Raw genomic sequence first — 23689 nt, 5'->3', positions numbered from 1 at the left:
TTGAAATCACTGCCTATCATTACCACTCTGGAGACCTTCAATTTCATTTCAGATATGATGTTGATAGCACACATTTTTACCTAGAGTTTTCAAAAGATGATAAACACACATTTTCACGTAATTCTTACCCACGTTTTCATGTAATAGTTAAGTTGACTAAAAGGGCACTGAATTCACAATTAAAGGAAATTCTTAGTATTTTATCTCTCAAATTAGTAGATATGAACTAAGATTTCTTCAGTAATGAATCCATTCGGTCTGTTTGGAAATACTCACCATTACTTGGTCTACAGCAGGTAGATGTTTCCCCAGACTTATTTGCAAGATTAATGTCTCCAAGTATAACGCTGGTGACAGCAGTTTGTCGAGCTAGAAACATTTTTCAGAGATCTAAATAACTGAATATAAATTGTATGTACTTATAATGTTTCCATATTTTTATATGGAGTAGTAAAGATGTAATGACCCTACTGGAATTCACCTATTTGTGGCTGCAAGTGGTTTATAGCAGTATGCTTCTAATTTTTTTGGTGTTCACATCTAATTATTAATCAGGTTTTTTATGTTAAAAAACAATTTGCATAAAAGTCTATATTATTCTTGTCTTCTATGCTATGATACAAAGTTCATACTTTGTATATCCACTGTGGTTATTACAATTGGGTTCTAAAATAAATGCAAATATGCATATATACATAAAGGGGGAGATGCATATATGAACATATGTGTATAGATTTAGAAATAATTTCTCTTCCTAAAGACCACAGGCCCGGCAGGGTGCAGTGGCTTCCAACTGTAATCCCAGTGCTTTGGGAGGCCAAGGTGGGTGTATCACTTGAGGTCAGGAGTTCAAGACCAGTCTGAACAACACGGTGAAACCCAGGCTCTACTAAAAATAGAAAAATTCGCTAGTTGTGGTGGTGGTGGGTGCCAGTAATTCCAGCTACTTGGGAGGCTGAGGCAGGAGAATCACTTGAACCTGGGAGACAAAGGCTGGCAGTGAGCCGAGATCATGCCACTTGTACTCCAGCCTGGGTGACACAGCTAGACTCCGTCTCAAAAAAAAAAAAAAAAAGACCCATGGCCATCTTCACTCCCTTCTCTTAAGAATTATAAGTTTTTTAAAAAGTTGTTGAAAGCAGTCAGTATAAATCAAATGAATTCAGCTTGGCTTCTGAGAAAGAAAATAATAGTATAATTCTGTGCACTAATTTTAAAATTATTAAGAGAGATATTCCATTCAACATGTAAAACAAACATGTGTGACTCAGTTCTTCTGGCATCTAGGGATAATATTGTTGCCCCTCCTCCCAAAAAATAGAATAGGAGAGGGGGGAAAAACATATAAATCAGAAGAGGGGATAACTTAAAAATGCCATACAAAATCACAACAGAAGAAGCAAAGTAACATGCAGATCTTCACGAAATCATTTTCTTCTCTGAATCATTGATTTTGAGTAACAGTCTAGATGACACCAATGGTTCTCAAATTTTAGTGGGCCCCAGAAACACCTGATAGGCTTGTTAAAGCACAAATTGGACCCCACTCAAGTTTCTCATTCAGTAGATACGGGTTGGCACTCAACAGTTTTCATTTCTAACAAGTTTCCAAGTGTCCAGACTTTGAGAATCACTAACTAGACCTTTCCATAGTCCATTAACCTCTCTTGGCATTCACCTAATCTTCAGTTGGGAAAAATTGGGGGCTAAGAATGGCTCCAGTTTACATTTCTCAAAGTAGTCAAATTTCTAAGAATTATTTTTTCCTATTCTTTATGTGTTATATATATGATCCTCTTAACAGTATTACTGTGTTGTTCATGATATGCAGATTAGATTTTTGAAGTGACTTCCTGATTGGAGTTTCTTTTACTAGGGAACTAAGTGAAGAAGTAGAATTAAGCTACTTCTGGAAGTAAGTTTTATTAAATAAACTATACCTAAATGTGCACAGTATTTTTAATTCATTCAAATACATACCATATGCAAGCATCATGCTAGAAGCTAAAAAGGTAAATGTGGACAAAAACATATAGGGTCTCTGCTCTCATGGAATTTAAGAATCTACTGAGGGAGACAGATAACCACCTGAAAACATAATTAAGGTGATAAATGCTCCAAGTGAAAGGTGCATGGTAGTTGTAATATAACAATTTATGAAAAACAGATTTCCAGGGTAGCTAAACATTTTACATTTCCACCACAAATGTATGGAAGTGGCTCTCCATAATCATCAGCATATGGTATTACCAGCTATTCTAATAGGTGTTCAGTGGTATTTTGTCAGAGTTTTAATTTGCACTTCCCTATTAACAGACAATGATGCTGAACATCATGTGCTTATTTATTATCTGTACAGCTTCTTTGATGAAGTGTCTGTTAAGTCTTTTGCCCATTTTCTAATTGGATTATTTTTTCCTAATAAATTTTGCCAGTTCTTTATATATTCTGAACATAAGATTTCTGTTGAACATGTGTTTGCAAGTATTTTTGGTTTATGGCTTGCCCTTTCATCCTCTTTAACAGGGTCTTCTAAAGAATTTTTATTTTTCAGTTTTTACAAAATTCAATTTTTTAAAGGAATTTTAATGTCAGTTGGCCTAACCCTTGCTCAAGATTTCCTGTTTGCTTCTAAGTTTTAGTTTTAGATGTTACAGTAAGAACTATGACCCATTTTGAGTTAATTTTTGTTTCAGAGACACAATTTTGCTCTCTTAACTGGAGGGCAGTGGTGTGATGATAGTTCACTGCAGCCTCAAACTCCTGGTCTCAAGTGATCCTTCTGCCTCAGCCTCCCAAGTAGCTGGGACAAAAAGCATGTGATACCATGCTCAGCTAATTTTTAAAAATTTTAGAGACAAGTTGTCACTATGTTGCCTACCCTACTTTCAAACTCTTGGCCACAAGCTGTCCTCCCATCTCAGTCTGCAAACTAGCTGAGATTATAGGCACAAGCCCCCATGTCTAGGGCATAAAAGTTTTTATAAGGTAGAAGGATTAGGTTGAGGTTTTTCCTTCTTGGCTACAACTGTTCAATTGTCCCAACACTATTTGTTCAAAGTTCAATTTTTCCAATATAATTCATCTATTGCTTATGTACCTTTGTCAAAAATTAGTTTTTCATACTTGTGTAAGTCTATTTATGTACCTATATTCTGTGTCTATCACTGATCTGTGTGTCTATCACTACCAAAACCACACAATCAGTACCAATATCACAGTCCCGATTACTGTACTTATGTGTAGTATCTGGTAGTGTGATTTCTCCAACTACATTGTTTTCAAATTGCTTAAGATATCCTAGTTCCTTTGTTCTTCCATGTATTTTAGAATCAGATTCATTTTGGTTCTTTAGAATCAGGATCGTTCAACAAAGAATCCTTCTGGGATTTTTAGAGGAATTTTTCATAGGAATTGTATTAAACCCATAAACTTGGGGCAACTTAGTTGATATAGTCTTCCAATCCATATAAATGGCATGTTTTGGACTCTTTAAGTCTAAACATTTACAATCTATTTTCTCTTTGAAGCTTGCTACCTGGAGGATTCATCTGCATGATAAAACCTTGGTCTCCACAACCTGATTGTATACCAGACACCCCTTTCTATTGATAATAACCAACTGCCAATCAGAAAATATTTGGATTTGTCTGACCTGGAAGCCTCCACTTCCAGTTGTCCCGCCCTCCTGGACCGAACCAATGTACATCTTACATGTACTGACTGAAGCCTTATGTCGCTCTAAAATGTATAAAGCCAAGCTGTGACCCAATTACCTTGGGCACGTGTTCTTGGAATCTTTGGAGGGCTGTGTCACAGGCCATCAGTCACTCATATTTGGCTCAAAATAAATCTCTTCAAATATTTTAGAGTCTAACTCTTTTCATCAACAAGGTCCTGTAGATGTTTTGTTGGATTTATACTTAGTATTTCATTTTGTGATTGTAAATGGTGTTATATAGAAATATAATTTGATTTTTGTGTGTTGATCTTGTATTCTGTGATCTTGCTAAATTCACTAGTTCTTGTAAGTTCTTGGAGATTTCTTAGGACTTTGTATGTAGACAATAATATTAAATGCAAATATAAAGTTTTTTTTTTTTTTTTCATTTCCAATCTCTGTGGCCTTTTATCCCCTTTTCTTATGTTACTGCACTAGATTTCAACTACTACATTGAATAGGAGTGGTGAGTGTGCATATCCTTATCTTGTTTTCCATTTACTGGCTCTTAACATGGCCTTCGAGGGTCTGTATAGTATCAGAACCAAGGGGAGAATTCAGCTTTTCAAAATTGTAAACTATGTCCTTCCAATTTTAATTGTAAATTATGCTCTTCCACTTTCCCACCTTTTGAATTCAGCTACACTCCCAGCACTTCGGGAGGCTGAGGCAGGCAGATCGCTTAGGCCAAGAGTTTGAGACCAGCCTGGCCAACATGGTGAAATCCTGTCTCTACTAAAAATACAAAAATTAGCCAGGCATGGTGGCATATGCCTGTAGTCCCAGCTACTCAGAGGCTGAGCACAAGAATCACTTGAACCTGGGAAGTGGAGGATGCAGTGAGCTGAGATCATACCACTGCACTCCAGCTTGGGCAAGAGTGCCAAAAAAAAAAAGTGAAACTAAGGCAGACAGCTGTAAGAGGCACTGAATTACTTATTACACAAATGTAACTGCTAAGAGTAAACACTAATCCAGTGACTGACGGGGAGGAGGTTAGAAGGGGAAAAGGTAGTGAGACAACATGTAGGCACTATTTTCTTTACAGAAAATGTAAATTTCAAATGGTTCACCATGTTGAAAATGCAGTTACTAATTTCACGTGTACAAAGAGTGCATCTTTGTGGTAACAATGATTAGTAGAGAATTACCTTTGTATGAGAAGAGTTCTTTCACAGAAGATATTAATCAACTGCTTTTTACTCATGGGAGAATAAAATGAAAATGACTGTAATGTGAAAGATTAGACTAGATATGGAGAATAATTTACTAGCAGAACTATTCAAAAGGTTAAAAGAAGCTGATATTGACAATACCTTTCTAAACACTGCTAGATTGCCAATTCCTCCACATTCCCACTTGCCCAAAGCAGCAATGACAAGTCTGCAGATGCCTCTGTAAACTGCTGCTAAAAAAATTTAAATATATTTATTATAAACAAATATTATAAATATTTGCTGTGAACAGTTGCTATTTTAAAAACCGATTTGTGTCTAAATGAAGTTTAACTTTCAAAGTCTCTTCTATTTTACTGAAAGATGTGAAATACTGTTGAAGTTAGCATAATGGTTGTTTATTATGAAAAGAGAAAAATAAAAAATTCTAACTAAGGTAATGATAGAATAGAAAAATTGTAATATTTTTGTTTCTAAGGTTAGTTTTAATTTTCTTACTTTTTTCAAAATTAAAAATAACTCAGCCACTACAATCCCTTTAATCCCTAGTCTATACGATCCTTGAATATTCTTTCACGTCATTTACTATTAAAAGGTTCAATAAATATAACTTGCATAAAAGTTAAATTTAGGTTTCATAACACATATTTACCTTAAGGCATTTTATAGGTAAAAATCTCAATTATGTTCTACATTAAAACAAAAATTTTACAAAGAAATATTGCTGAACTTTGGAGAATGACATATTTTAAGCAAGATTCATCAGAAGGACATTATAGCAGAGAAAATAATTCAAGTAGCCTACTCAAACGTACAGCAAAATCCAACTCAACAATATAAACAAAGTCAAAATACTCTGCTTCTCTCAGCTACATACGCTGTGTGTTTCCTATCACCAGTAAGGAGTTAACTAGAAACTGAGTTCTTAAACAATATATTTATTATAAGTATAACAAAATGAAGTGAGAATCTTCATACACAAGTTTAATAAATCATCATGGTTTATTTAACAAGGTTATTCTACATTAGAGTTTATATTTGTGTGTGTGTGTATGTGTGTGTGTGATATGAAGAGACTGACGTACAATCAATAAGTCTTAAATCTCTCTTCCATGGATTTCCCCCATCTTCCCACTTAGCAGTAAAAGGCATTTTTAGGTTTATATAAACACATTCTTTACAACTGCCTTCTTAACAGAAAATTACTGTAGTATATAAATAGCACTGGGCATTTAGTAAGTAAGTTACAGGCCAATAAGTTCAATTGTGCAGTTTTGAAATCTAATGTCAAAGAGTTTTTGAAACCTTAAGACTGGGTGATCTGTAATGTTTCCAACATGTCTTCGACTGCCTTAAGAGAATATTTGGTTTCCTTCTTACTTCGACCTGCAAACTAATTAAAAAAAAAAAAGCTCAATTAGGCTCAATTTCAGTGGCAAGTTCAAAAAGACAATCTTACCTTCACATTGCTAATCAAACTCAACATTGACTACTTTATCACTAGTATAAATACAAATCAAATACAGTCTTTGTTTTTTCAGTAAGAATAAAATTTGGGTAATAAGGACATATTCCTTTAAGATCTTACCTTCAGTTTAAGTGCACAGAGATTTCACTGAACACTTGACCAGTTCAAGTGTTTATGTAGTATAATAGCCTATAAAATCATAGATTTGAAACTATCCTATTCAGACTCAAAAATATGAAATAAGAAAAATAATTTTAAAATGCAATTTAGCTTATATTTGTGTAGGAATGTGAACCATTTCTACTTTTCTAACCTCTAAACAGATTTTTACAATTTCAAACAAAGCTACAATATAAATATTTTATTAAACATTTTAAAGTTGCAAGTACTCTCTAAAACTATTTAAAGTAGCTAATAATTTTTCTTAAGTTTCCAGATTTATTAGTTAACTAAATGATATGGTTCTGCAAAGAGCTGTCAAGTAAAACTCTATGCTACACATTAAAACAATGTAAACATGTTTTAAAGTACGCATTTCTACTTTAATAATTGTAATTTACATTATAAAACTCATTGGGATTGGATTTTACTATGAAAACAAAACATAATGCATCTAGTATATACACAAAATATACCCTATATTTGTATTTTTTAAAGCAAATTAATGGCATATTGAATTCAATATTGTACACATAATCACTGGAGGGAAACACTGAATACCACATGCTGATTTCAAAATGAGTTTTTTAACTGGACTGACAATTCCCATCATATATCAGCCTGATTTAAGAAAAAAAATTTACTAGATAATTAAGTGTTCCTTGGTGGAGATGGGAGAAAGTTTATTTTATACATATATATATATATATATATATATATATAAACCATTTTCCCCCTGGTTAAATATGATTAAAATACTTGGTACCAGCAACATGTAGTATTTTCAAGTTAGCATCAAACCACTCAATACATTTTCAAGTGACTGATCATTTCTTCAAATAACAATGCTGTCTTAAGCCCTTAGTACTTGATTTATGATGTGTTTCCCATCTTTTGTAATTAACTTAATATGGCAAACTTCTCACAACCTGTTCAGAAAGATTAAGGGATCAAGCACAGGTAGCATCATAGAAGCAACAGGCTTCAGGAATTGGTAACCTGTCTCTGACCCCTCTGGCTACAGCTTAACATTTTGATTCCCCCACTTCTTAAACTCTAAACCATTAGATTAGTTTCTGTAGTTCAATCCTGATTTGAAAAAGTAAATAAAGGATGCTTCTAGGGGAAATGCCAGAGGGAAAAAAGCTTCTTATAAAATCAAGATCACCTTGCCTTTCAAAAGGCATCACTAATTTAAGGAATTCATATGTTAAATATGGTAACAGCAATACCACATTTAAGGCTTTTGTCTTTTTATAATTTCCCCTGAGGACTACAGGCTGTGAGGCATGCCTATTACTTCTGTTATCCAGTTAATAAATTCACTTTCACAAGGATTTACCAGGAACCAGAAAGCTTTTTGTTTTTTAACCATCATTTATGCAACATAAAGAGGAATGGTCTTAATCAGACACTTAAAGGTCTAATTCTGAGAAAAAATTTTATAGGTTGGCAGAGGGGTACAGAATAGGACACCACATATAGTACCACATATTAACATTTATTCTAATGCTTTTAAATAGCAAAGTAAAAATAAAAAATTCTGTAGAGCTAAAACCATAACATGTATTTTTAAATACAGTATTTTCTTGATTTGCACTTAAACATAAAAATAACACAGTGTGATCTTTTAAAATTAGCTAATTTAAAAGAGTCACCTAAGATGGTGTCAACATTATTCACAACCAGTGCAATTTAGAATAAATCAAATGAATGTACTTGTGTCAGAACAAATAAAAGAAGGTTGGAAATACAAATCTATCACTTCAAATTTTACCTGACATGCAATTACTCTGTCTATTCCAGAATTGTATGGCAATTTAACTGATTAAGTCAGAATCATTTTTTCCCTCAAATCATGATTTAATTTTGTTTCCCAAAAGGATAGTAACAGAATCACCACTGCAATCATAAATAACATATGAATCACTAGCACAGACAGATTTACCAGTGCACCAAAGAAGCCTTTATCTGGAAAATTATTTTGAGTAGGTTCACATTAAAATTTTTCAAGAGCATTAATCAAATGTGTCTGCCTCTACTGAACATGCTAAACCAATTACCTAACTGAAGAGCAAATAGCCATATTCTGTTTCATCATTAAATGGAAACCAAAAAAAAGCAGTTATTGAAACCTAATTTTCCCTAATTTATAAATATCTAGAAAAATCACATGAAATATTATATACTCGATACTGGTTTATATGCTTAGATATGATTAAGAAATTCTCCCTGAGATCCCAAAGATTTACCTAGTTATCAAAAATGTCACTCTCTAAAAGTTACACTCTTCTACATTACCCACAAATTCTGTATTTTTATTTTCATACATTTAGATTCTCTATAACATCTATAAGAAAACTCACTAGAAAAAACACACACACACACACACAAAAACAACCAAATAATAAAAACTTGCTTATCAAATTCAGAGGTTAGTGATTCATCCATTGTAATAACTGAGATACCTTGGGCTTAAATTTACCTTTATACAATTTGTGGAAAATAACATGGGTAGACAAAGTAATAGGATATATGAAATGGACTGTAGATGAATGAATCTCAAAAACATGCTGAGTGAAAGAAGCCAGACACAAAAGAGCATGTAACCTATGAACTCATTTATACAAAGTTCTAGTATAGGTAAAACTAATGTTTGGTGATGAAAATCAAATCAGTGCTTGTCTGTCTCCCAGTGGGGGATGAGGATGATTCCAAAATGGCAGAAGGAAACTTTCTTGGGTGATGAAAATGCTATTTTGAGGGGGGCTAGCAAGGGGGTGTACACATTTGTCAAAACTCAAAAGTGCATATACTTCAAATACATGCACTTATTACATGTAAATTACACCTCAATAACATGGATAAAAAGGAACTAAAACAAAAAGGATGTGATTTATGGAGTTACACAATAGTGTAGTAAATTGCCAAGTTACTACATATGTTTCTTTTCCCACTGAAAGGTGAAGTCTTGTACCGCTTGAGTCTGGGTTGACCATGAGACTTGCTTTGACTCATGGGATAGTAGCACAATATGACACATCCAGAGGCTTAAAAGCACATGGACATTGGAGCTTGCCTGTTTGCTGTTCTTCAAACCCTGAGATCACAATATGAATAAGCCCAAATTAGACTGCTGAATGAGAGACATGGTCCAGTACCCCTAGCTGACAGAGAGAGCCAACTGTCAAGCTATTGTTTAAGTGAGGCCATTGTCCACCAGCACACTGCAGAAATATGAATAAGCCCAGGCAAGACTAGCAAAATTACTCAACCGATCTCAAGCCTACTCACAGAATCTTAATAAGTTGGTATTTAAAACTACTAAGTTAGCAAAAAGTAATGGATAAAAATATTTATGAAATCTGATTCACAGGGGAAAAAAACACAGAACCTTTGTAAAGAAAGTATTGAATATGAAAGCTTCAAAGCACCAAGAAATTTTACTTAAAACTTGTTATTTGTGTCAAGAGGTTAAAATAAATTTTTCATGAGAGGTGATTCCCAGTTGAGTACTGGAAGTTGCTACATAGAAACCTGACATGACCAATTGAGAGGTATGTTATCTTCTGAGGTTGGTATCTAAAATAAATGAGAAAAATTATTTGTATTATCCTTCCCTATGGAGTGAAGAAAAGGCAGATCACACTTTCAATAAAGATGTGGAAAACATCTTTAGGTACAATGGAGTTTACAGTGCAAAACTCAAAGAACAGCAAAAATGATGCTATCAGAGTTCTTTCCAAAGAACACTGAGACTTTATAAATAATGAAAATAAGACTTTATGAAAAGAAAATTTGATCTAATAACATATAATTAGAAAGAGAGACAGAATGGCAGGGAGGGCAAATGTTACCAAGGAATAAGATTTGGTTTTATAAACAATGGCTGAAAATACTGATATAATAGATTCATTTCCTAGTGGTAAAGTGTATCTCATAAAGTAGGGAAAAGCATGTCTACCCAGGGATCTAATCAAGGGAGTCTTGTAACACTGAAGAGACAGGGAGAAGGAAAAACAACAAAGCAAAACTCTTGAATTCAGTTACTATTGAGAGCTTTATGTCTGAAATGAAGAGAGAAACATGTGGGGGTACAGTATCAATTGTTTATATAATAAAATAATTGAGGAGGTAGTTGGAAGCTATGACAACTTCAGATATATTTACACCTATCTTTATACAGGCAATATACTTTAACCCTTAAGAGTACCAACCCTGGAGTCAGACTGCCTGGGTTTGAAAACAGCTGTGATTAACCAGCTGTGTCACCTTGGCAAAGTTATTTAATATTTCCATGCTTTAATCTCCTTGTTTATAAAACAAGAAGAGTACCTAGGTTATAATAAATCTTTATGTTTGTTTTTATAATTAGTTGTTGTTATTATTGCAATGATCAGAGCAGCTATAATAAAGTGAACTTAAAGACTATGATTAACAAACACAATGTAATGCATATTACTGTGATTTGTTATAAATTATGTTTTAATTTCTTTAATTCTCAGAATATTTTATGTGCATCTTGCAGAAGAAAAGCTATGCCAAAAGATGTTATGTAATTTATCCAAGTTTGCATAGTTAATAAATATCAGAGTCAAAATTTGAACCCAGATAACATATATCTAGCATTTGTAATCTTCTTTAATAACAATGAACTAGTTTCCATGGACAGGACTCATGATAGAATACAAAGATGTACAGAAACACTGGATATCCATAGGGGGAGCAACTGACCCCCTATTTCACATCATACATAAAAATCAGTAAGGCCGTTATGTGGTGGCTCACATGTACAATCCCAGCACTCCACTGGGAGGCTGAGACAGGAATTACTTGAGGCCAGGAGTTTGAGACTAGCCTGTGCAATACAGCTGGACCTCATCTCTACAAAAATCTAAAAATTAGCCGGGCATGGTGACATGTACCTATAGTACATGGGAGGCTGAGGCGGGAGGCTCACTCAACCCAGGTGGTTAAGGCTGCAGTGAGCCATGATCATGCCACTGCACCCCAGCCTAGGCGGCAGAACCAGATTCTGTCTCCAAAAAAAAAAAAAAAAATCAATTCCAAATGGATTGTGGATTAAATATGAAAAGTAAAAGAATAGAAATTCTGAAAACAAACAGAATTATCTTTACGACCATGAATAGCAAAAGATTTCTTAAACAGAACACAAAAAAACAAAAATCATAACAGAAATGACTGAGGAATTTGAACACATTTCATTTCAGAACTTCTATTCATCAAGATCATATGACAGCGAAAAAGTAAGGAATTATACATATTTGCTTATACATATAACTAAAAAAGGGCTCATAAGCAAAAAAATTAAAGAAATACATCATGCAAATCAATGAGAAAAAGATTTCATGAAAGTGGATATCCAAATGGCAAATAAATAATCATCAGGGACACTCAAAACAAAACCATGAAATACGACTCTACACATGTACCAGAATGGCTATAATTACAAAGACTGACAGAATCAAGTGTCGTTGAAGATGTGAGACTATTAGAACTCTTAAATACTGCTGGTGGGAGTAAACTAATTTGGAAAACTGCCTTTACCTACTAAAGTTAAATATATACATATTCTATGACCCAGTATTTTCACTCAAAGGTATACAGGACTGCACATACAATAAGAACTGCACATACATGTCCACCAAAAGACCTATACAGCAATATTCAGTGTAGTTTATTCACAATAGTCCAAACAGAAAATATTCCAAATGCATATCAATAACTGATGAAATTATAACATTCATACAATAAACTACAGTAGAAGAAAATGAATGAACTACAGACATAACAAGGATAAATATCATAAACTGAATAATTAAAGAAATATGCAAGACAAAATTGAATACATACTGGCTGATTCCATAAACTATACGTTTATAAGTGAGTACTCTTAAGGAATAAAGGAGGAGAAATTGAGAGGACTTACAAAGAGGATGCTACAATGTTTATATTTATTAGCCTGGATAACTTTACCTTTTATTAGTCACTGAAATGTACATTTATGACTTGCCTTTTTTCTGTTGTAATTTTTATTTCTATGTTATAATTTAATACAAATTGATTTAAAAATATAGTTATGTCTGAAAGCACTCTGAGAATGTAACTGTTTTTATAAATATCTTAAAAACAATGATGTAGTATGCATGGTGTTAGTTTTATATTACACAACTCTTACCTTTAAATCGCAAACACACACGCGCCCCCAAGCCTACTCTGTGTGGAACTCCATTACAGATCTGAGCTGTCCCAAACTACATTTGAAGACGCACAGCCTCACTAATATTTATAAATACTCTGACTTACAATATGCCAACAAAACTAACATGCTCTATAACAGATAATAAAAACACACAAAGGTGACTTTCAATGATGTGATTACGCAGGCACTACATTTAAAAAATCTCCTCAACCTTCTCCAACCAGAAGGGCAAAAACGAACAACAATAAAAAAAAAAAAAAAAAAAAAAACCAACATAACAGAACCCAAGCCCACAGATGACATTTTCAAAAAACTAGTTAACAGTCAATTTTCTAAACCCTAGAATGTGACTATGTCATCAAGAGCAGTGTGACCTACAAAAGATTAACAACTGTGTGGTAGGAGAAATAGAAAATAGTAGAGGACAACCTACTACTCCACAAGAAACCAAAAACTAAACAAATTATGAATTCCTAATCTACTAAACAAGAGAACCTGAGTTGATGCATCTGCCAATGGCCCAGAACAGTCTTTATGAGCTCCAAAACAAAGATAAGTGTAAAAAACTGCTCACAAATATGAGACAAGTCTAATTAATATCTTAAAATCTCTAAAATATCTAGCAAACACCCTCTTCCAAAAGGACAAAACCTAACATCCTGAAGAAAAACAATTAAAAACTGAAACCAAACTGAATAGGGCAGAAACACCAGGGTAAGAAGGAGGGATGGTTCAGATAAGGAGGGGTAAGGAAAGAAGTGATGCCCAGAGACGGCAATCCCAGAAGAAAACAAAACAAAATGGAAGAAACAGAAACTGTAACAACAATATGTAACATTTAAAGCTGAGAGCAACACCTCAGAATTCAAGATCTTGAGAGCTCTAGAATTGAAGAGAGGACTGAAACCAGAAAATCTTTCTGAGCCACACTCAGTTCTCAGTTCTAAGAAAGACTGGCTATCCGAGGTCATATGTGAGTTCTCTTTAGTAAAAAGGAGGCAGCCATAGAATAGCCAAGCTGGGAAAGTCACCCTAACCTATCTCCAACTCCCCACCATTCCATAAACATCTCCTCCTAATAGTCCAGGAAAACTACCTCATTTAAACATGGAGAACAAGAAAAATATGAATTAACTTCATAAAAAATTATGGAGAAAACATAAAATACAGAAAATGACAAAATAATCTGAAAGAAAATGAATAATAAAGGACATAGAAAAAGGAAATGTAATATACTTATTACCGAAATCCTGAAAAAGAAAATTAAGCAGAGAAAAAAATGCTTGTAATTCTAAAAGCAACTTTTCTCAAATAAAAGGGTTAAATTGGGGTACTAAATGGGAGTACTGTGTATTTGGGAAAACTGACCCAAGAATAATCAATAAAACAAATCATAGTAAGACTACTGGATTTTAAAGATAAAGAAAAAACTCCTTTGGGTAACCAGACAGTCTAAATGACTTATGATAAAAAGTAAGTCAAGATGGCATCATACTTCTTGACAGCAATATTTCATTCTAAAACAGAATGAAACAGTTGGGCATGGTAGTGGCTGCACCTATAGTCCCAGCTACTTAGGAGGCTGAGGTAAGAGGATCACGTGAAGCCAGGAGTTCAGGGCCAGCCTGGGCAATACAGCAAGACCTCAACTCTATTTAAAAAAAAAAAACACCAAAAAATCTGAACAATATGCTTAAGATATTTAGGTAAAGTACCAAAGGGTATATAAAAAGTCAAACTGTCTTTTAAAAATAAAGGCTATAGACAAATAGCCATAAACATGCAAGATGTAAGAAGATGTGTTTTCCCATGAGCAAATTTTTCATGAAAAATAATGTCCTAAAAAAATTTGCTAAGGATAAGCTTTAGAAAACTAAAATACAAAGGGGAAGTTTCAGTAAAAGATCTGGAGTATAAGCAAGCAGACTGCATAAACTCTGTTATGCAGTTTAACATTTAAAAAAAAGTCTAACTTACTTTTAGGCTTTTCTTCCTTCTTTTCTATTTCTTGAGATACCTATGATTAATAATACACTCACATACCCAACCTGCTTCTGAAATGCAACATGATATATATATTTTTTATCCTTTCTGAGTTTTTAGAATTACTTCGCATTTGCCAAATGCATAACCACTGAAATTTCCAGACGGTAAGGCTAATTATTAAATAATAATACTAACAGATTCCTCGAGGGGAAAAAAAGGTAGTCCTAAAACTACAAATTAATTCTACACAATAAAACCCATTTGATAAAGCCCCAAAGGTATATATAAGTCCAATGCTAGACATCTGACTTTGTAGTTTGTAGAAATAAAAGTAACTAAGAAATACATTAACTGATCTACATAGCAAAATGATCAATAAATACTAACCTGATAAGCTCTGTTTATTTGACTAGCTGCCCAACTAGCATATTTCATGTTGTCCTTTTTCGTTTTTGCACTTGCTTTTGGATTAGAAGCAATATGACTTGCCGACTAAAAACAAGCAAACAAAAATATCAAAAGCAAAATTCCTTTCTTGCTAGTCAAGATAATAAAAAACATAAGGGACATGGTTGCAATGGGATGATAATAAAGAGTGTTTAAAAACTGTACCAAAATAATTTTTAATATAAACATAAAGTTGAATATTAGTGCTTAAAAATGAAAATATATTTTAAAATACAGTATAATGCAAAATAAAAGAGAAAGGATATTTCAAATAATACCTAAAATTATTCAATTATGTATCTACAACAGCTCTTAAAGATAAAATTGCATATAATTTAAATAAAGAAGCTACGGAAGAACACTTTAAAAACAAAAAGCACTTTACCAGTGTAGGATATTACTGGTGTTATTTCTTTTTATTGAATTACATAAGCTTGTCAATGTCAGAATCATAGAATTATCGAATATTTATAGAAAAAGCAAACTCAAAAATAATTTAGCCTGATATCCTACATTAATAGGTAAAAGAAATTTAAGTCCAATAGGTGAGATTTAACTTGACCAAGGCAAAATAATGGGTCTTTGAAATAAAGAAGATCCTTATCTCTAATCCATTTCTCTTTTCACTATACCATGAGTTTTCAAACTATGTTTTGAAAGTGAACCAATTAGTCTTTGCAATTTGATCCATCCTCTCTTTTTAAAAAATGTATTTAAATGAGGAGTCTTAATCTGGGATCTGTGAAAGAATCCATAAAATCCCAAAACCATATGCTAATTTTAAAATATATATATCACTGTGAAGAGAAAGATGTAACTTTAATTGTACTCCTTATTTTACTCTTAAAAGAATCTGACCATGTGATTCGAAAAAAGGTTAAGCCTTTCTTTTATACCTAGCCTGTGCTATAGGCTCTTTCACATGTCTCCCTCTCTGCCAGAGAAGAATCTATATCCCAAACTCTAATTTTTATACCTCTATGTCTTTAATGTTAGCTTCTTGTTATGAATTTTAGTAGATGTAGAAGTTAAGAGAAAAACTCTGCAGTTAACTTCCTGGGCTGGAAACCCCACTCAATCATTTAGGAGCTCTGTGACCATCTTTGGGCAAATTAATTAAATCTGTGTCTCAGTTTCACATCTGAGGATCGTATAGAGCACCTACTCAATAGTTGGTGTGAGCTGTGAGGATTTGTTGATTTAAAATGAAAAATGGAGCTCAGAACAATGCCTGGCACATAAAGTGCTATATTAAGCTATTAATAATTTCTTATATATTATATAGTTTTATTAAAATTAGTATTTACTTAATAAAGAGATACTGGTACTATAGTATATATTCAAGCCACTGCAACTGACTTTGCTAGAATCCAGGAAAATTTTCTTGAAATTTCTTTGAACCATTTTCTACCCATATTTTGCCATTCCTTTCTAAAAATTATTTCATTTTTGTTTCTTCCTATCTCCATTTCTTCAATCAATTCTTTTTCACTAAGCCACAACAAGAAGACACTCATCAAGAAGTCCGTCACAAGACAGGATAAATAAAAAATTCAAAGAACTAACATATTAAAGTTTATTTTTCCCAGCCTTTCTTATTGTAGAGAGGTGCTCTCTTTATATATATGTTTTAAAGGTCAGCAAATTCTTCCACTATTTCCCATAGTGCTTATTAATTGACTTTTCTAAGCTCTGCATTTGGCATACCTAAACAGTAGATAATTATATACTTCCCACAATTTCCAAACTATTTTTCTACACCATAAAAAATGTTTTAATTTGATATATTAGGGATTTTATTTCTAATGTCTTTTACTAGTATAGTTTAAAAATACTTCATACAACTCTAATTTAGGGAAGAAATACAATAATGTTGGGCATAAATCCAAGAATATTAAAACAAAAAATCATACTATTTTTTTTCCTGTTACTATTTAATTTTATAAGGGCAGATTTCAATTCTGATATAATAAAAGATATTTTACCAAAAAATGTTAAACAGCTATGCTGTAGGAACATTCAAAAATAAAAGTGGCTTACAAGCTATTGCTCAGAATTAATTAAAAACAGCATATGCTTACAAATAAAATACAAAAAACAGGAGAAGAGTGATTGGAGGGGATAATTAAGTGGATTTTAAGTGACAGATTTTTAAAAATAACATTAAACATGCACCTCAACTCACCATATAAAGCCCAAACAAAGCTCTCATATTTCTGTTGTTCAGTTTCAATGCCTGTGCAAAATACTTTCTTGAAAGTTCGAGGTTTTCAAGTCCACCTTGGGTATATTTAACCTGTTAAAAATTGCAGAGTGCTGAAAACTGTTTATTTTACTACTTTGAAATATAGCATGGTTTCATCATACCATAGGCATTAAGTAATCGAAACAGATATTCTCTGTAAACAAATACAAGATGTTAAAAGAATTCACCTAAAGGTTTTTAAGGCTAATCTAAAACTTAAAACATAACCTTCCCCAAAAAGCTATTCCATTCTATGAACATTGAGATGACTGAGTAGTTTCTAAAACAAAAATGCTACCACAATAAGAAGCCAGAATAATTTCTATTTCAACTGCCTTGTAAATGCTTCATTTCACATTATATTTTCTATTACTGGTATTATAAATGTGGACTTAGATACTGAATTGTCCTTTTACAACCTGCACAGACAGTCTTTAATAATGAAGTCCTTCTAGCCTTACAGCATTCAATTGTACTGCTATTCTTAACAGTACCTGAATTAAATAAATACTTCCTATGTCCCAACTGGCTTTAATACAAATTCCCTAGAATATGAATTTAACAACCACAATCACTGTAAATGTCTCAGAAGCCATTAGGTGGTGACAAATGTGATATATTATAATTAGGAAAGAAAATAGTACACAAATGTAAAAATACAAGGAATATCACTGTTTTAAGTATGACTTAATTGAAGTCAGAATTTCCATTGCAATGTTAAACTTTTATTCCCACAACTCAATGCTCATCAGATGTTTTAAATATTTATGTACTTGCTTAACATGAAAGAAATATTCTTAGTTCCGTAATAACACCGAATAGTAACCAAAATAAAATTAAATGCCATTGTTTGAAAACACTTACTTCAGCATACTGCTGACAGTATAAGTGGTTGTGTGGATTAGTCATCATCAGTTCCTCTAAACAAAAGGCTGCTTTTGCATAGCTAAAAACACATCAAAAAGAGAAATTAATTTTAAAAGTCACAAATTTTATCTTAGTTACACCTTGAAATAATTTAAAAACTTTAGTGATGTTAAACAATTTATTCCCAAAATAATTTACATAGTTTTATTAATAAAGTATTTGTCATCTGAAACTCATAAATATCAATGACATTAAATTTTTTCATGAAATTAATAAACATAGGCTTAAATCTTAAAGCTGCCTCTAAACAATCAATAGATACCACATTTTAAAAATTGGGTCACTACTACTATATCCCATCACGACTAATAACAAAGGCTTCAAAACCTTGGATCAAGTTTTATATAAAACAACTTCTGGAAGTTGACTGATGATTTAATAAAATATTTGAACAGCTAATGTTTAAGGAGAAAATAAACATTTTCTTAAATATTCTCTACTCACTAAAAATTCTTCACAGGCATGTATTTAGCAACAACTTCTATTACAAAGATTTCTCTCATTACTTCAGTTTACTGTCAAATTTCAAATTAAAATGAAGTTATAAATTTCTACCCATGAAAAATAGATCAAGTTGGTTTTCATATATACTCTGCTACTATTAAATCTTGTGGTAGAATAAACAAAAATCTTGCTGAAAACCTAAGGAGACAGAACTGCCAGAAAGGGCTCTGGAAAAACAGTTCTAAAACATCTGACTATAAATCACCAAATATATTTTATATGTTTAATGCCATGTGACTATCCTCACTAACTACAGGAAATCCTAATAAATATGGGTGGTTAGAAGATTTCTTCCCAGTGAGGAAGTGATGACACTACTCAACAAAGAGAGGGTACCTAAAGTTATTTTTGACATTTGTTACCAGTATACAAAGGTATCTACCTTTACACTAATGCCTGATATACTTACTTTTAAAAATTATATTCCTGTTTCACACATGTATACTAATAGCAGCTTTTACTAAATGCTCATTATGTGTCATTGTTCCACATGTGTTACATGTATTAACTCATTTAATCCTACCAAAACCCTAGGAAGAAGGAAATTATTATTACCATGCTAGAGCTGAGAATACTGAGGCAGAGAGATGTAAACTGAATCCCAGGCTGTGCCACTCCAGACAGTCTGTACTCTTTAACCACGACATATGGCATTACACACCATATCGAAAAATTGAAGATGTCAATGGTAACATAAAAATGTATACAGCAGTCACACCCAAAAGGGACTGAGGACATAAATACACCCTGTTAATTACCTAATAATTACAGCATTTTAGATTTATGAAGGAATATATATATATATATACACACTCTCATCCAAGATCATGCAGCTATTTAGTCCTTTCTATTTTTAAATTCAAATCCTAGCACTGGTTCTTGACACAGGATAGGTATTTAATAAGACTGAATAAATGTCTGAAACAAAAGTATTATGACTACCTACCTAGTATCTATTTAAAAGGGAAAAACTGTCCTACCTTAAACACTTTATCAAAAGACAGTTCTCTTGTAAATGTGTTCCTCTAATTATTAATAGTATGGTGACGAAAATTCATATTGAGACTAAGAATAAAAGTTCTTAGTGATTTAAATGTGTTGAGCACAACTGTGATACTGGTTCTTATATAGCATAAAGCAAGATAAAATGGGGAGGCAGTAGTAGCTCTCAGGGTAAAATGAGTACCAAGATATTTTCTCAAAAATCAATTAGCAGCACATATAAGAAAGAAAAGGATTCCTTCCCCTACTTTTACAAAGTACACTATTAAACTAATTTTGTGAATAAAATATAGAATTAAATAAAATTAGAGCTAGAAGAAGCTCAAGAGATGGTCTAGGCCAGCCTTTCTAGGCCATTGTTAGGCCATACAGAAAGTGACTATTTCCTCAACCTTCTCAGGGATAATACATAGCCAGTACTATTCTAGGTGCATAGAGAAGTTATTCATTATATACAGTGACTCAACAAGATTAGGACTAGAGAAGTAAATATAATTTGAATCTACTTAAAACAGAATAACAATTGCTATTATTATGTTAGAGTCAGTAGTAGAACTAAAGTTTTCTTCTCTTCCTTACAAAAGTATATATAACTAAAGGTTATAGTATTTGGAACTGTATATTTCTTTACCAGCATCATGATTTTTCCTTACAGGATTGTGATAATTTCCTTTGATATGGAATTTTAGAAGGCTGGACCTATAAAAAGGAACTATAATCACGATCATAATGAATGTATAATACTAACTGTTCCTTGCTATATAGTATCTAGTTTTAATTACAAATCAAGTAAAATAAATTTGTGTCTTTCATAATGTGAATGTATTTTTGCTTACAAAGGTTGAGAATCCCTTAACCAAAATGCTTGGGACCAGAAATGTTTCAGATTACAGAATTTTTAGATTTTAAAATTGCATTTTCTTACTGGTTGAACTTCTCTAACCCAAAAATCCCAGATCCAAAATGCTCCAACGAGCATTTCCTTTGAGCATCATGTTGGCACTGAAAAAGTTTCAGATTTTGGAGCACTGTAGATTTCAAATTTTCAGGTTATAGATACTTAACCTGTAATACATATTTGTAGTACTAACACATAAAAATTAATGGTTTTAACAATTTAGAACAAGTGTCCCAATATGGTCAATGGGTGTAACATATACCCATGGAATAACTAAAAACAAACTATAATTTAAAAATCAGAAACAAACTTACAAAAATAACTTAAAAATATAAAAAGGTTATGTGGCACAATTCTTTATCTTTTTCTCTATATAGAAACACTAAATAGGGCTATATGAAAATTATACTATGGATACTTATTTGGAGTTAAAAATTCCAGAGCTGAGCATAGTGGCACACCTGTAATGCTAGCTACACAACAGGCTGAGGTGGGAAGAGCACTTGAGCCCAGGAGTTCAAGTCTAGCCTGGGAAACGCTGTAAGACCCTGTCTCTTAAGAAAAAAAAACAGTTTCAGATCTAGGCTACCAAAGCTGCCTGTGACCTATTATACTTTAAAAAGCTTATAACTGTTCATATGCAGAAAAGAATACTGAATGTTAAATATATCTAACATTTTCTAAACTGCTACAGTTTTGCCACTGTATCTACAAGACTAGCTATCCTACGATAATTTAACATCCCGCCAAAAAATTCCTGCCTACTATAATGACTTATTCAAATGTGTCAAATAAATCAAGTAAACTAATTCTAATTTTCACAGTTTCAAAAAATCTGTAGATATGTATTTATACTCACCAAAACATAAATATTCCTTCTAAGTGTTCAATTAGAAAAAAAAAATGGTCATTTTGTAACTAACTGGCTTTAAGACCAAGAAGACTTTTGTGATCATTGATAAAAGGGTAGGCTGACCATATTGTCATTTCTGCTAAAAAAAAAAAAAAAATTTCAGGTGCTCCCACATCTTTGTATTTCTTGACTTTTTTTTTGAGATTTCTGAGTTCATATATCTTAAGTGTATATTCAATTCTATTTCAATAAACTCTTTAGAATCAAAACAAAGCAAAACTGAATGTGGTGCGACTTGGTGAAACAAATAAATTTAATAGTAGATTTAAAATAGGGTATAACCTAAATTTGATGACATAAATATTAGAAATACATGCAAAACAATAAAACTGTAAATGAAGTAGGGAGAAAAAGGTGCTATATTTTTAAAGTTATTAAAATATAGAAGACATAATGTTAAAAATTGATGTATCTGATTTTCTAAATACACATGTAAAGTTTCTATAATTTAAAAACGTCAGTATTTTAAAAGCATATAACAAGGATATACTTTTGACAACTGGTTGCTCTCCTTTATTTAAAGAGCTCTTGAAAATGAACTAAAATGGTAGAACCAATTCACCTAACAAACTTGTAAAGATTAAAAAAAAAAAATCACAGTATCCAGTGTTGTTAGAGGTACTCTAGTAAATGCTGGTGTGCAAGTAAATTGATGTTACTAGTCTAGGGAACAATTAGGAACTATTTATCAAAACCACAGAAAATGTACATCTTATTTAATCAAGCAATTTTACTTCTAAGAATTAGCCCACAGAAACAAAATAAAGATGATCACTACAGCATTATAGTAAAAATATAAAACAACCTTTATATGTCCTAGGAAACTGGTTAAAAATACTAGGATATATTGATAAGATGAAATAATATAAAGCTATTAAAACCACAATGTTGACTGTTATAATGACAAGAAATTTCTGACAAAATAACTAAGGAAAGAATAAACTATAAAAGATAATTTTATTTTGGGCTTTTGTTTTAACAGGTAAGAAAGGACAAAAATCAAACACAGTTAACTTAGGATGGTGGAATTACATGTAATTTTTGTCTTGGTCTTTATGCTTTATTATGTTTCTCAAATATTCAGCATTAGGTATTTCTTTATCTTGAAAAGAAAAATTTCCCTGATGATTTGAAATGTTTTTAAATGCTTTTAGTTGGAAAATCTTTAAAAACTACACAAAAAAGTTAAATGACTCACCTGTTTTAGAAACAAAATAAGACGTTATTTTTACCGTACTCTAAAAATTCAATTTCATGTATTTAAATATAAGTATTATATACTGTCTCACAAGCATAAGAAATCATGAGTATGTTTACATATGTGTACATACAAGCATATTATCTATACTGAATGTGATTCAGGAAATAATTTCCTACTCAAAACCAGAATATCTGTTTCAGAGTATAGCAAAAAACTTGAAAAACAGTTCCCAGAATATAGTCCACATTCATTAAATGACAGCTATTACTTTTATTTTAGCTCCCACTTTTCTTAGACTTATGCAAATTGACTACCTCAATCCTCTATATCGCATTATATATATACAGACTACAGACAACAGACAAATGTCTTCATTCTATTTTATTTCTTGTCACTTCTTGGTAGTGTATAAGAACAAGGTTAAATATTCATGAACAAGAAAATGTGCATGAGAATCTGATTCTATTCTGTGAAAAAGAAGGAAAAGAAACAATGTAATATACTTCAAATTCAGAAGGACTAAGGAAAAAAAATATGCCTCTAGACGGAGGTTAGCATTAATGCTGTAATATTAGAAGACTTGCACTAAGACGCTGGACTAATCCTCTCACACTGGGATTTCCTCCTGTCACTACAGCAATAAAAAAGCTAACAAAAACATTAAACATCCAATAAGCAAGTTCCTACAGCATTCAACATTCTTGATTATTCTCAGTTTTTTACCCAGGCAACAGAATGCTTCTACTTTGGAAGAGTTGATTCTCTTAGTACTAAGGCTAATACATGCATACAACTGACAGAATTTTTAAACAGCAGGGAG

At 32.3% G+C, this 23689-nt stretch overlaps 1 protein-coding gene across 1 annotated transcript in view; it reads right to left on the bottom strand.

Moving 5' to 3' along the window:
- Positions 1–5814: 5814 nt before the first annotated feature.
- Positions 5815–23689, bottom strand: part of EMC2 (ER membrane protein complex subunit 2) — a 60331-nt gene continuing 42456 nt past the window's right edge. Inside the window, exons 8-11 of the mRNA XM_012443302.3 lie at positions 18289–18370; positions 17365–17475; positions 15120–15224; positions 5815–6289 (exon numbers count right to left, since the gene is read on the bottom strand). Of these exons, the coding sequence (XP_012298725.2) occupies positions 6203–6289; positions 15120–15224; positions 17365–17475; positions 18289–18370 (385 nt within the window). The 3' untranslated portion in view covers positions 5815–6202. The remainder of the gene's footprint in view (positions 6290–15119; positions 15225–17364; positions 17476–18288; positions 18371–23689) is intronic.

The sequence above is a fragment of the Aotus nancymaae genome, unplaced genomic scaffold (genome assembly GCF_030222135.1).
Source record: "Aotus nancymaae isolate 86718 unplaced genomic scaffold, 86718_ANA_hifiasm-v0.15.2.pri h1tg000036l, whole genome shotgun sequence".
Taxonomy (NCBI): Eukaryota; Metazoa; Chordata; class Mammalia; order Primates; family Aotidae; genus Aotus; species Aotus nancymaae.
Note: the sequence above shows the minus strand (reverse complement) of the source record. Positions and strands in the feature narration are given on the sequence as shown.